Genomic DNA, 14837 nt, shown 5'->3' on the forward strand with positions numbered 1-14837 from the left:
AAAAGATAACTTACTCCCAACAACAGCTTGACGCGGTAAACGAAGATCTCCGTGCAAACATCCTGGAAGATTCCACCCTGCTCACTGTGAGCCAGGTTGTGTATGGTGCAGCAGTTTCGGCTTTTCCGAGAGAGAGACAATGTCTCTCGATCGAGGCAAGGTTGAAACAGCGCATCTCACAACTTGGCTTGAAAATTGACATGTCCCGGAAACAGGTCTCCCGCATTCAGTGTGTGATTGAGTACGACACAACTCAAACACCATACACGCCCCGAATTCGGCGCATTGCTGCTGAACTTCGGTGGCGTCATCACACACTGAACAAGAGTACTCTTCATGTCATCAAGGAAGAGTCTCTTAATAAATTGCGGGCTCTAGTGGCTGCTAAAAAGTCATTAGAGAAAAGGCTGAAGCGGTTGGTCGACAACTCGTTGTTTCGATCCAGCCCTTCACGGTTTCTGACACCAAAGACCGATGTTACCGGGAATTATCCAACACCTGAGCGGGTGGAAGCTTTTTGGACTGAGTTGTATGGAGATCAACCAAACGTGAACGCCAACACTCCAGCTCTGCACGACTTCAAAGTATTCTGTCGGGAACACCGTCGACAGAATGCTGATGAAGAAAGCCCTGCAGTCAGTGTGGATGAAGTTCGTTCAGCTCTAAATGGCAGCAAAAATTGGGCTGCCCCGGGACCAGACGGCATTAATGTCTTTTGGTGGAAGAAGTTTACTTCTACCCACCTCCATCTGGCCCGCATATTTACATCATACATTAGAGCTGACGATCCGATTCCGGACTGGCTTGTAGAAGGGCGAACCGTACTGATACCTAAAAAGGTGACTTGTCTGACCCTAAGAATTTCAGGCCTATCACCTGCTTGAATGCGGTTTATAAAATTTTTACAAAAATTTTAAATAACCGTATCTTGCAGCAGATAGAGCCTGTATGGCAACAGATATATGAACAACGTGGCAGTAAAAGAGGCCTGTCAGGTTGCAAGGAGAACCTGATAGTGGATCGATGCGTCTTACAAGATGCGATCTACTATCAACGCAACCTGTCAATGGCTTGGATTGACTATCGCAAGGCATTTGACTCAACTCCACATGAGTTAATTTTATATCTACTCAAATGCCTGGGAGTCAATCCCGAAATAGTGGAATGTATTCGGCGTACAATGCAGCTCTGGCGAACGCGATTTCACATTGGAAGTGGAAACGCATTGCACGTAACCGGAGTTGTAGAGTACAAACGAGGGGTCTTCCAAGGCGATTCCTTGAGCCCTCTGCTGTTTTGCATTTCACTGCTGCCTATATCTGTTGCTCTCCGTAAAACTCGTGGGTACTCTGTGGGGCCTCCGGGTGATCGAAAATATTCGATCACCCATCTGCTTTACATGGATGATCTGAAGCTATATAGTGCTGATGAAGATCATCTACAAGCAGCCCTCAACATCGTAGCAGAGTACACACGAGATGTCGGAATGTCTTTTGGGTTGGACAAGTGTGCGGTCGTACATCTGGCGAGGGGTAAGTGCTCTGATACTGGTGATGATGTCGAATTAGTGGATGGGAGCGTCTTAAGCCAATTAGACGCCGGGGAGTTGTATAGATATCTAGGAATGGAAGAGCACCGCATGCATGCGGTCTCTGAAGTCGAACAACTCTCCAGAGCGAGTATGTTAGGAGACTCCGGAAAATTTGGTCCTCCGAACTTTCCGGCAAAAACAAAGTCTCAGCTACTAACATGCTCGCTGTCCCAGTCTTACTATACTCTTTCGGTGTCCTGAAATGGACCCGAAAGGATTTACGAGATCTCGACATCAAAACCCGTAAGATCATTAATATGAATCGGAGCATGCACCCCAATTCATCAGTCGCCAGATTATACCTCTCCCGGTCCATCGGTGGGAGAGGTTTGCAGAGTTTGGAGCGGCTTCACGACCGTTTGGTCCTGGGTTTAACTCACGAAGTTGTCAATTTCACTGCAGACGAGGATGACTTTCTTATGCAAATTGTACATAAACATGAAAATGCGCATAAGGGGTCATTCTTGTATAAGGCAGCAATATATGCGGCAAGAACCCTTGGTCTTGGAGAAATAAACGCTCTTATGGAACTCCGAAAGGAGGAATTTAAGAGCGTCATCAGGAACGCCGAGGAAAAACTACTCCTTGGCGAACTGATGGACAAGTCCATGCACAGCGTGTTCTTTAAACACGTGCGTGATCATGGCTTGTCCATCCAGCTGACGTTTTCCTTCTTAAAGTCAGCGGGCCTGATGTCCGAGACTGAAGGGTTCATATTTGCCTGCCAAGATGGTGTCATTAACACTCTTGAGTACCGTAGCAAGGTGCTCCAGGTGCAGCTTCCGGACACGTCCTGTAGGAGGTGTAGACAACATCCGGAGACGCTTATGCACCTTTTGTCGGCATGTCCAGTGCTGGCGAGAGGTGCATATATCCAGCGTCACAATGCTGCCCTGAGAGTACTGTACTACTATCTTCGTCATTGCTACGGTATTGACGTGACACCAGTGCTGCCTTATTTGCCAGGAGATATTCCCCAGGTTGTTGAGAATGACAGTTGCAAAATTTATTGGAACATGCCATTTGCAACAACCCGGCGGATAGATCACAACAAACCTGATATTGTGCTCTTCGACAAGGCCACTCGTGACATTTATGTCATTGAGTTCTCGGCCCCGGCTGAATACAACATCTCAGCCAAAGAAGAGCACAAAAGACAAATATATCAGGATCTCCTGTTTGAAATTGGTAAACTTTACCCAGGTTACCGTGTCAAGCTTGTCGTCCTGATTGTTGGCGTCCTAGGAGGGATGAAGCAGTCTTTTGTATCCTCACTTGCCAAAGTTCCAGCTTGCTCATCAAAAGCTGAGTTCTTGGCAGTTAGGATGCAGAAGGCTGTTTTACTTGGTTCTCTCCGTCTCTTAAGGGAAATGACTTTGGCCTGCTGTGATCACTAACCGCCTTGTTGTGCGGAGTGGTCCAGCAGTAACGGACGGAGCTCAGGCTGGGCCCTCGGAGAATCGGACTCCGGGGATAACCCCCCTGAGCATTTAATAACAAAATAATAATAATAATAATAATAATAATAATAATAATAATGATCTCTGAGACAATATTACATTAAAAATAATCTTCAAATTAAAAGAAAATTTTTTCAGTAAAATACTTAAAAAAAATTCTTCCTAAATTAAATCTAAAAATATCACATTTAAAAAAAAAATATCTTCAACAGTATCCAAAAAAAAACCTGAATAAATAAATAACCCTTAAAAACATAACAATAATTCACAGTCATAAAGATACTCTTGAAATGATCTATAATCTTGATATAAACCAATAAATTAGTCAATACTTCACCGTTATCTAAAATAAAATCTAGTAGATAATCACACAGATCGATAAACCCGTCGCGAACAACCACACAACATAAAATATCCCATCATACACCTTAGAGTTATTAATAAAAATTATTCCGGGTTAATAATCCGCGTTTATGCAACATTTACCGATCAACTATTATTTAATATGAGTGATTTACAAGTGTAAATACTCGAATTATTAACAAGCCATTAATGAACAATTTTATTATTATTTATCGTTCATGTTAATGCGCGTTACAAGATAGCGAATTGTATAAATACGAGGTGATAACTCTGATTAATCATTACCAAGAGCTTCTTCAGTGTGAACAATACTTTAAAGGTACTTTCTTCACTTATTGGCACTGCAAAGCCAAAAGGGCTTTATCATTATTTTTTAATTCTTAATTATTATTTTAAAAATTAAAATTTTTAAATAATTATTTAAAATTTTTCTTAGATGCGTGTACTTGCAATAATTTCTGCACTTTACCTGGCGGCTTGCGCTGCAGAAGAAGGGAAGATAGTCTGCTACTGGGGTAGCTGGTCAGTCTACCGGCCGGACAGCGGAAAATTCGAGGTAGAGAACATAGACCCTCACCTTTGCACACATTTGATCTACACCTTCGTGGGATTAGATGGCAGCGATGTAAAAATCCTGGACCCGTGGCAAGACACCCCCAATGACTACGGCAAGGACGGGTTCAGAAGGTTCAATAAATTGAAACTGAAGAACCCTGCTTTGAAAACTCTGGTAGCAATTGGCGGGTGGAAAGAAGGATCGAGAAAGTATTCATTAATGGCGAGCAATCCTGAATCCAGAGAGCGCTTCGCTGATAACGCAGTCGCGTTTGTCAAGAAGTGGGGCTTCGATGGGTTCGACCTGGACTGGGAGTACCCGGCCCAGCGAGATGGCTCGCCGAACGACGTTAAAAACTTCGTCGAGCTTGTTAAAGTCCTGGGGAAGAAATTACACAGTCAAGGGTTGTTATTTTCTGCTGCCGTTGCTGCTGCGGAATCTTCAGCTTCGCAGTCTTATGATATTGCTAAGATAAGTAAACACCTGGACTTTATTAATTTGATGGCCTACGATTTTCATGGGTCCTGGGAGCCCAGAACGGGACTCAATGCGCCTTTACATGCCGCTTCTAGTGATTCTTATGGTGCACGGAAAATGAATTCTGTGAGTATTTTATTCTAATTTTATCTGAAAAATAAGTTTAGGTAATAAAAGTTTAATTTTATGATCAGAAGACATTTAAAAATTTTTTTTATTTTTATAAAAAATCAATTGTAAAAAACAATTACTTACTTTTAAAAAGTTTGCACTTGTAATTTTTTTTAATTTCTAGAAATAAAATTTTTTTATAGAAATTAAGTAATAAAAATCCAAAAAATTGACAAATGTCAGTTTTTTATAAATTAAAAAAATTATAAACAAAAAAAAAAAATATTAAAAATTGCAAACATTAACCAACTTATGAATTTTCAGGAAGCAGCAGTGAAATACTGGTTATCCAAAGGCGCTCCAAAAGAGAAACTAATCCTCGGAGTTCCAACCTACGGTCGCGCATTTACTCTTTCAGACCCCAGCGACAATGGAATCGGCGCCGCTTCTTCAGGGCCTGGAACCGCTGGGCCCTACACCCGGGAGGCAGGAATGCTGGGGTACAACGAAATTTGTAAGGCGCTGAAAGAAGGTGGCTGGAACGTCTACTTCGACAGAGAAAGGAAAGCTCCCTGGGCCCACAAAGAGAACCAGTGGGTCGGGTTCGACAATGTAGAGTCGATAAAAGCCAAGGCTCTGTTTGCCAAAAAAATGGGCCTAGGTGGCGCCATGGTCTGGAGTATCGAGACTGACGACTTCCGCGGCACCTGTGGAAAAAAATATCCACTGATTACAACTCTCTATGCTGTTTTCCGCGATGGTAAGAAAGTTACCGAAGAGGGAGCTTCTACAGGAACTACGGTTCCAGACGGTTCCAAAGGAATTACTGTTTCAAATGGCTCTACAGGAACCAATGTTCCAGAAACTGAAAACACCGAAGAAGAGCCCTGGACTCCAGAAAATGGATCTCCAATAACTCCTTCGCCGACTCCCAGTGGCCAGTGCAAGAGAGCAGGTATAGTTAGTGATCCAAAATCTTGCGGATTCATAAAGTGCGCCTTAAATGACCAAGGAGGTTATGACGAGTTTCCAATGCCATGTCCAGCTACTCTCTGCTTTGATCCAGAACTCAAGATTTGCAACTGGAAAAGAAACAATAGAAAAATATAATTATTATGAACTTGAAATTTAGTGCTATTTATTTAACGTAATAGTTGACGTAGTAACTCTGTAAGCCTTGAAAATATAATTTATCTTATCACACTCACCTGTTGTATTTATAATATAATATTTGACTGCTATTATTCATAAACATGTTTACGCCGCACACCTGCGCGTGTCATATGTTTACACTCGACTTACACTTTTCGGTTGGTAACAATCACAACAATGGCTGCCCTTCTGCAACTGACCCTTGAAACAATCTTAACCTTAAAGGCCTTCTCTGCTCAAAGTTACAATTTTTGATCCTCTGTTGCGGTTCCGATTGTTAATTTTTCTCACTCGCCTAAAACAAATTAAATAAATCAATATTTTTTTAACCTCCAAATCTTTAATAGTTAATTTATCAACCAACATGAACGAATCCAATAAATCATCTGTCGGTCATCAATTTCGACGGAGTTAAGTATTTTATTGTAAGAAGAAATAAATTTAATTGAATAAATACCGATATGTGGATTATTGCAATCATCAATAAATCTTGTTGTCGCTATCCTAGCGACTATGATAGCGAGTTGAATAGATAGCGCGAGACACCCTGGGAATTTATCACATCAGCAGGTTACTTTTGAGCAACAAGATCAGTTAATTGTTTGCTAATTATTCGTCGTTAAATTCTAAAAACTAGTTACTTTTAATAAAACTTGCCTTGTTTCAATTGACTAGGTTAGAAAGAAGAAATAGATTAACTAATCATCATATTTTTATTCCAGATGCGTTTCATTATTCTTCTGGCGACTCTTTGTTTGGCCGCGGCCTACCCTTCCGCTGATAACTATAAGTAATTTATTAAATAAGCAATAAGCTTCAATTCAAGTAATGAAACTAACCTTCATTTTTGTACTTCAAAGCTGGGTTCGTCGATGTTGATGTTCCTATGTTCATGGAGTCGAGTGATACTGACGAAGTTGTTGCTGATGGTAATCCTGGAGAAGAAATGCCGGAAACTGTTGAGGATGGTGCAGAAGAAGGTAGTAATGGCTCAGAGGTCGAAGACTCCTCAAACGACGAGGAAAGTATTCCTGAAGATGGTGATCTAGGTGAAAAAGAAGAGACCTATGATGAGTATCCTGAAGAACCTATTATGACCACTAATCTGTGTACCAAAGAGGGACACGTCCTAGATTCAAAAACTTGCGGATATGTTATGTGTTCCAAAGATTCCGACGGCAACTTCCATGAGTTACATCGTCAGCTGTGTCCTCATCAAACTTGCTTCGATGAAGAAAATAACCGTTGCGAATGGAAGAGTAAATTGAACCGTCAAATACCTGAAAAAGTTCAATGATTTATTAGTATTAATTAAATTTCTGAAAAAGCTTACAATAATTAAATTTTATTCAAGAAATTTTTAAATTATAATTACTTTTTAATAATTTTGGTTGCTATCGATTTTAATTTCCTCTTTTCATTGCGAATCTTTGTTCAGGTTATGAGATTCTTTGTATTGTTGGTTATGTCCAACTTAACCTTATTTGTTGTACCGAATGTAAAAAAAAAAAAATTGTATTGTAACTTATAAAAATATTTCAATAAAAAACTAAAAATTAAGGCCTGTATTTGTTTAGTTATTTTGAGTCTTGCAGAAAACAACATGAAAAGCATGAAAATTAATTTTTCCGACAGTCAAAAATTTTTGATTTTTTTTATTAATTAAAATTTATACGAAAAAAAAATTTTTTTTTAATTGCACGTATAATTTTTAAAATTTTCTAAAATTTATTTAAAATTTTTTAATTTTTTAAAAATTATTTTTCAATAAAATAAATTATAAAAATTTTTAAATGTCGGCTAATTTAATTTTCATTAAAGTTAGCAGTCACTTGACTTATTTTTAATTTTTTTTAACAAATAAATTTGTGCCAAAATAATTATTTTAAAAAAATTAGATTTTTAATTTTTAAAACTTTTTCCATGCTAATTTTTTTTGTCATAATTTATTTTTTAAAAAAATTATAAAATATCTACTAAATTAATTTACATGAAAGCAGCTGACTGGTTTTGAAAATTTTTTCACTACAATATATTTTTAATAAATATTTTTTTTTTTAATTTTGACATATAGAATTTTTTCTTGACGCTTGAAGAAATTAATTTAGCGCTTTTGGGAATTTTTTTATGAAATATTTATTTTATTTAAAACTTAAGTAAAAAATAATTGCGAATTAATTTAGCAGATATTTAATAATTTAAAAAAATTTTTTAACAAATAAATTATAGCCAAAAAATTATTGTGTAGAAATTCTAATTTATTTGTATTTAAATTTGAGTTTAAGAAATAATTCAAAGTTTATAAATAATTCAGGTGACGCAAATATTTAAAATTTTATAGAAAATCCCACATTTGATTCTATTAATCATTTGATAATCAATTGAAATAAATTTGATAGAACAAATGTTAGCACCTTGTGTATGATAACAGCCAATAAATAATTTTTACTATCGATGCAGTGATGATAGAGCCTCATAAATAGAATGGTGTTCCGAAGGGATTCATCACATCTGCGAGTAACTTCTGAAGAAAAAGGTAAATCAATTAATTAATTAAATAATAACAATAATAATAAAAATTGATGATTTTTTTTGTTCCAGATGCGTTTCTTCATTGTTCTAGCATCTCTTTGTTTGGCTGCGGCTTACTCACTTGAAGAATGTAAGTAATTAATTTATTGAGTGATTATTATAATTTATATTGTTTGTAAAATTAATTGGATTTTTTCTATTGTTTGGTTTTAGCTTCTTTCGACAGTGGGGTTGTTGGAGAAAATGAAGAAACAACGAATGTTTCTATTAAAAGAGGTGATATTACAATGAGTGATGATGATAATGAAGAAACATATGATGGGCCTATAGATCTCGTTAATTCAGGTGATGTAGATGCTGATAAAGTCGAGAAGCAAATTAATGAAGATGATAATGATAAAGATGGTGAAAATTCAACTAATTTAGATTTTAGTGAAGATAAGAACAAAGATTCTTCTGACGGTGATGATAAAATAATTAATTCAGATGGAGATAATGGTTCTGATGAAGATGATGTTACAACAATTTCAAGTCTTCCTAATGATGATATTAATGAAAAAGAAGATGATGTTACAACAATTTCAAGTCTTCCTGATGATGATGATATTAATAACAATGAAGATGATGTTACAACAAATATTTCTAATGATGATGATGATATTAATAACAATGAAGATGATGTTAAAACAACTTCAAGTCTTCCTGATGATGATGATGATGATGATGATGAATCTACTTCTACAACAGAATCACCTCCAACCACCACAAGTCCACCTACAAAAAAAAATAACCATAAGATCAGATGTCGTCACCCTGGAAACATGCCAGATCCAGCGTCCTGTGGTTACATCGCCTGTCAGCCCCTTGGAAATGGAAAGTACAAAAAGTACTTCATGCGTTGCGGCTTGGGCACTTGCTTCGATCTAGTATCCATGATCTGTAGCTTTGATCGCAATTACAAATCCTGAATTTAATCTGTTTGAATTAGATTAATAGCCTTGTAGCTTATTTACTGAAATACAACAGAATGATATATTCACTAATTGTATGTAGTTTTATTTCTAATGAAAAATATTCCCAATAAACATGCATAATTGTTGCTAATGACCTTTGAAAAAATAAACCACCGGCGAATAAATGAGATTAAAAAGCCATAAAAAAAAAATCCGAGTGTATAAAATGTTATCAAAAAGTCTAATGTACTTATCACCTAAATTTGATTAGATATTCTGTTATATATTATATTCTAGCAACTATAATTTTTATCACTACCTATCTATTATGCGTAAAATCGGTGATAACAGATTTTATAAGAATCCCGCGGTTGATGAAACCATTATAATTTTAATTTAACATCCAAAGATGCGAGTTTTAATTGCCTTGGCGTTTTTGATGGCCTGCGCCGCCGAAAGTAAGTTTGAAACAGTAAATAATTATATATATATATATTTTTTTTTTTAATTTGAAATTAACTTTGATTAAAATTTTTTGAAATTTGAAATTTGTGATAATTTTTTTATTTAATTAAAAAATTTTTTTATCATTTTCATGTATTTAAAATAAAAATACGTTGTTTCTCGAAAAAATTTTTTTGTACGGCCTTGTACAAAATTTTTTATTCTCTTAATAATATAGATAATTATTTTAAGGAAAAATTGTGTGTTACTTCGGCAGCTGGTCAGTTTACCGCCCGGGTAACGGAAGATTTAGCATAGAAAACATAAACCCTCACCTATGCACTCACTTGGTCTACACATTCGTGGGATTAAAAGGCACCAGCATCAGAGTTCTGGATCCATGGCAAGACTTACCTTCAAACTACGGCAAGGACGGGTTCAGAAGGTTCAATAAATTGAAACTGAAGAACCCTGCTTTGAAAACTCTGGTAGCAATTGGCGGGTGGAAAGAAGGATCGAGAAAGTATTCATTAATGGCGAGCAATCCTGAATCCAGAGAGCGCTTCGCTGATAACGCAGTCGCGTTTGTCAAGAAGTGGGGCTTTGATGGGTTTGACCTGGACTGGGAGTACCCTAATCAGCGCGGTGGTCAACCCAGGGATGTTCAGAATTTTGTGGAGCTCCTGAAAGTAATGAGACCGAAATTTGATGAGGAAGGATTGATACTGAGTGCTGCTGTCGCGGCTGCTGAGTCCTCAGCTGCTAAGTCTTATGATATTGTGGAGATTAGTAAGTACCTGGACTTTATTAATCTTATGGCGTATGACTTTCATGGGTCCTGGGATCACAAGACTGGACATAATGCTCCTTTGTTTGCTGCTCCTGGTGATTCTGAAGACCTGCAAAAATTGACAGCTGTAAGTATTTAGCTTTTATGAATCATTTTAGATTTTAAAAAAAATAAAGGCTAAAAATATCTAAAACTCAAAAAAAAAAATAAAAAAAATTTTTTTTTTAATTTCTTGAAAAATTAATCTCTGTTATTGGAAAAATACTGATTTTTGAGAAAAAAATTTTTTTTCATTGAAGAAATAAATAAAAATCGAAAAATTGCTCATAATGGTGATTTTTGCAAAAACAAAGAATTTGAAGCTTCGGGGCACTATGAAAAAAAAATCGCAGCGCTTTAAATTTTTCAGGAATTTTAGGGGACACTTGGAGGTTGAAAAATTACCGACGATATCCTTTGTTCATCCATTTTATCCAAAGTTATGCCAAGTTATTCAAATATCCTTAATCATGCGAATTTTTGTCGTTTTTTCAGTTAAAGTTTTCAATTAAAAAAAAATTTTTTTGACAAAAGCTATTCACGGTATCTTATAGAGAATATCGTATAGTTTTCAAAACCGTCCTTCAATTTCCTATACGATCATTATTTCCAGAGTTATTGATTATCAAAGTGAAAAAGTACTTTTTTGCGTTGATTGACGATAACTCCGCGGAAAATCATCATACAGGCTTTTTGATTATGTCAAATTGAAGAGCATTACATTTTCTAAAAAAGCTTTTCAGCGAAACAATGGAAAAAAATTTTTTGAAGCCCGTAGACCTTTTTTAAGACGAGAAAAAATTTGGAAAATTTTTTTTTTTGTAGTTTTCTTAGGATTTCTCCAGACCCGAACATGATAAAAAATTTCCATGGTCATATCTGAAAATTAGACACTTGGAGCCATAATTTGTTTTTATTTTTTTTTTTTATATACTTACCAATTTTATAAAATCCAGGAAGCAGCAGTCAACTACTGGTTATCCAAAGGCGCGCCTCGGGAGAAGTTAATCCTCGGAGTTCCAACCTACGGACACTCATTTACACTGGTAAATCCCGAAAGACAAAATATCGGAGCCGTTACTTCAGGATATGGTGATCCTGGACCCTACACTCAGTCCGAAGGAATACTCGGGTACAATGAAATCTGCGAGATACATCAATATGGCGGCTGGAATGTCTCCTTCGATGAAGAAAGACAAGTTCCCTGGGCCTACAGAGGGTATCAGTGGATCAGCTTCGACAATGTCGAGTCGATAAAAGCCAAGGCTCAGTTTGCGAAGAAAAAGGGCTTGGGAGGCGCCATGATCTGGAGTGTAGAGACTGATGACTTCCACGGCATCTGCGGAGAAAGTTATCCGCTAATAAAAACTCTCAATGTTGTTCTTCGAAGTTAAGAATTTCTTCGGGCTAAAAATAAATTTTTATATGTCACTTTTTAATATGTAACATTATGTCGCTACTTTTATCACGTTTGTAGGTTAACATTGATTCAAACAATAAATCAAAACATTATAAAACTATATTTTTATAAGATTACAAACTTACGCAATTAAATCACTCACATGTTGTATTTATTTTATAATATTTGACTGCTATTATTCATAAACATGTTTACGCTGCACACCTGCGCGTGTCATATGTTTACACTCGACTTATACTTTTCGGTTGGCAACAATTACAACAATGGCCGCCCTTTTGCAACTGACCCTTGAAACAATCTTAACCTTAAAGGCCTTCTCTACTCAAAGTTACAATTTTTGATCCTCTGTTGCGGTTCCGATTGTTAATTTTTCTCACTCGCCTAAAACAAATTAAATAAATAAATATTTTTTTAATCTCCAAATCTTTAATAGTTAATTTATCAACCAACATGAACGAATCCAATAAATCATCTGTCGGTCATCAATTTCGACGGAGTTAAGTATTTTATTGTAAAAAGAAATAAATATAATTGAATAAATACCGATATGTGGACTATTGCAAGCATCAATAAATCTTGTTTTCGCCATGCTCGCGAATATGATAGCGAGTTGTATAAATAGCGCGGGACACCCTGGGAATTTATCAAATCAGCAGGTTACTTCTGAGCAACAAGGTTAGTTTAATTGTTTGCTATTATCCGTCGTTGAATTCCAAAAACTAGTTACTTTTAATAAAACTTGCCTTGTTTCAATTGACTAGGTTAGAAAGAAGAAATAGATTAACTAATCATCGTATTTTTATTCCAGATGCGTTTCATTATTCTTCTGGCGACTCTTTGTTTGGCCGCGGCCTACCCTTCCGATGATAACTGTAAGTAATTTATTAAATAAGTAATAAGCTTCAATTGAATTAATTAAACTAACCTTCATTTTTGTACTTCAAAGCCGAGTTCGTCGATGTTGACGTTCCTAAGCCCATGGATCCAAGTAATACTGCCGAAACTGTTGCTGATAGTAATTCTGGAGAAGAAATGCCGGGAAGCCTTGAGGTTGGTGCAGATAAAGAGTCGTCAAACGACAAGGAAAAAAATCCTGAAGGTGATCTAGGTGAAAAAAAAGATACCAATGATGAGCTTTCTAAAGAGCCAACCACTAATCTGTGTACCAAAGAGGGACACGTCCTAGATTCAAAAACTTGCGGATATGTTATGTGTTCCAAAGATTCCGACGGCAACTTCCATGAGTTATATCGTCAGCTGTGTCCTCATCAAACTTGCTTCGATGAAGAAAATAACCGTTGCGAATGGAAGAGTAAATTGAACCGTCAAATACCTGAAAAAGTTCAATGATTTATTAGTATTAATTAAATTTCTGAAAAAGCTTACAATAATTAAGTTTTATTCAAGAAATTTTTAAATTATAATTACTTTTTAATAATTTTGGTTGCTATCGATTTTAATTTCCTCTTTTCATTGCGAATCTTTGTTCAGGTTATGAGATTCTTTGTATTGTTGGTTATGTCCAACTTAACCTTATTTGTTGTACCGAATGTAAAAAAAAAAAAATTGTATTGTAACTTATAAAAATATTTCAATAAAAAACTAAAAATTAAGGCCTGTATTTGTTTAGTTATTTCGAGTCTTGCTTACTATTGTAATTTTTCAATTCTGCAATTGGCGTGAGAGAGACCATATTATTATTATTATTTTTATTATTCACATTATAATTATCTTTATGATTATTATTATTATTTCTTATTGTATTAATTCTTAGAGTATTATACACTTTATTTATTTTTATTCATTGTAAACCCTTGTGGAAATAATTCTCTGAAAAAACTCTTGAAAAGTCTTTATAACTCTGAATAAGACTTTTCGAAAGTCTTCACATCCCTAACTAAGTAAAGGAAAGACTTAATAAGTCTTCAAAACTCTGCAATACTCTTCAAAAGTCAAATTTTCCCTGCAATTTCGGAATTTCTCAAAGAGTTATTAAGACTTGATAAGACTTGTTCAGTTTTACAGGAAAAGAAGAAAATATTTCTTTTCAAAAAAATTACTTATCAGAATTAAATAAAACTATAAAAAAGAAGTAATGCATGTTTTAAAAAAATTTTTTTTAAATAATATTTTCATCACGAAAATACTTTGATGGGCATCGAATCACTCATAGTTGAGCAAGTCAAAACATCAACAGCAAATGAAGTGCACTTGATGTTGGAAACAGATACTACTCAAAGAGTAAATCCAATCGGTATTTAATTTGGACTATCAAATATTAAAGTCAACTTTCTAGGTAGGAAAGAATTTTCTATCCACACGCTATCTGCTGGAATTAATTGATTCCTAACATATTTTAGTTTACGAATTTACAGTTAGAATCTTTGAGTGTTCTTAGTTTCTAATAGGTGGCATGTGGTTAGAAAATTCTTTCCTACCTAGAAAGTTGACTTTAATATTTGATAGTCCAAATTAAATACCGATTGATTTACTCTTTGAGTAATATCTGTTTCCAACAGCAAGTGCACTTCATTTGCTGTTGATGTTTTGACTTGCTCAACTATGAGTGATTCGATGCCCATCAAAGTATTTTCGTGATGAAAATATTATTTAAAAAAAATTTTTTTAAAACATTCATTAATTCTTTTTTATAGTTTTATTTAATTCTGATAAGTAATTTTTTTGAAAAGAAATATTTTCATCTTTTCCTGTAAAACTGAACAAGTCTTATCAAGTCTTAATAACTCTTTGAGAAATTCCGAAATTGCAGGGAAAATTTGACTTTTGAAGAGTATTGCAGAGTTTTGAAGACTTATTAAGTCTTTCCTTCACTTAGTTAGGGATGTGAAGAATTTCGAAAAGTCTTATTCAGAGTTATAAAGACTTGTCAAGAGTTTTTTCAGAGAATTATTTCCACAAGGGTACGTCAGTTTTTAATTTGCAAAATTA

General features: G+C 35.3%; 3 protein-coding genes and 1 long non-coding RNA gene across 5 annotated transcripts; 3 read left to right on the forward strand and 1 right to left on the reverse strand.

The window, feature by feature from the left end:
• The first annotated feature begins 3718 nt into the window (after window positions 1-3718).
• LOC141538396 (chitinase-3-like protein 1) lies at window positions 3719-5765 on the forward strand. Of its 2 annotated transcripts, XM_074259831.1 has the most exons (4): window positions 3719-3733; window positions 3851-4573; window positions 4883-5318; window positions 5421-5765. In XM_074259831.1, the coding sequence occupies exons 2-4, from the start codon at window positions 3851-3853 to the stop codon at window positions 5666-5668; spliced, it is 1407 nt and encodes a 468-aa protein (XP_074115932.1). In that variant the 5' UTR covers window positions 3719-3733; the 3' UTR covers window positions 5669-5765. The 2 variants fall into 2 exon arrangements, with proteins under 2 accessions (XP_074115932.1, XP_074115931.1); XM_074259830.1 differs by lacking the exon at window positions 3719-3733 and having other exon boundaries at window positions 4883-5765.
• Window positions 5766-8128: 2363 nt separating this feature from the next.
• LOC141538401 (acidic mammalian chitinase-like) lies at window positions 8129-11862 on the forward strand. Its single transcript, XM_074259837.1, is given in 3 exon segments — window positions 8129-8372; window positions 9892-10556; window positions 11425-11862. Coding segments are annotated over 3 exon segments (1164 nt in total). The 5' UTR covers window positions 8129-8311.
• Window positions 11863-12449: 587 nt separating this feature from the next.
• On the forward strand, window positions 12450-13310 carry LOC141538399 (uncharacterized). Its single transcript, XM_074259834.1, has 3 exons — window positions 12450-12563; window positions 12697-12760; window positions 12835-13310. Exons 2-3 carry the CDS (start codon window positions 12697-12699, stop codon window positions 13236-13238), a joined length of 468 nt encoding a protein of 155 aa, XP_074115935.1. The 5' UTR covers window positions 12450-12563; the 3' UTR covers window positions 13239-13310.
• On the reverse strand, window positions 12633-14195 carry LOC141538402 (uncharacterized). The gene is made up of 4 exons (XR_012481043.1): window positions 13317-14195; window positions 13055-13221; window positions 12814-12992; window positions 12633-12758 (listed from the first exon to the last, which is right to left on the reverse strand). It is a non-coding gene; the product is annotated as an uncharacterized LOC141538402 (long non-coding RNA).
• Window positions 14196-14837: the final 642 nt, after the last annotated feature.

The sequence above is a fragment of the Cotesia typhae genome, unplaced genomic scaffold (assembly GCF_013202065.1).
Source record: "Cotesia typhae breed Kobodo isofemale line unplaced genomic scaffold, CoteBio_Ctyphae contig_20, whole genome shotgun sequence".
Taxonomy (NCBI): domain Eukaryota; kingdom Metazoa; phylum Arthropoda; class Insecta; order Hymenoptera; family Braconidae; genus Cotesia; species Cotesia typhae.

Bases quoted from the DNA above. Each gene is read 5' to 3' on its own strand.
- LOC141538396 (XM_074259830.1), top strand. From the start codon at position 3,851: ATGCGTGTACTTGCAATAATTTCTGCACTTTACCTGGCGGCTTGCGCT. The intron at 4,574-4,882 runs GTGAGTATTTTA...ATGAATTTTCAG, and splicing joins GTGCACGGAAAATGAATTCT to GAAGCAGCAGTGAAATACTG.
- LOC141538399 (XM_074259834.1), top strand. From the start codon at position 12,697: ATGCGTTTCATTATTCTTCTGGCGACTCTTTGTTTGGCCGCGGCCTAC. The intron at 12,761-12,834 runs GTAAGTAATTTA...TGTACTTCAAAG, and splicing joins CTACCCTTCCGATGATAACT to CCGAGTTCGTCGATGTTGAC.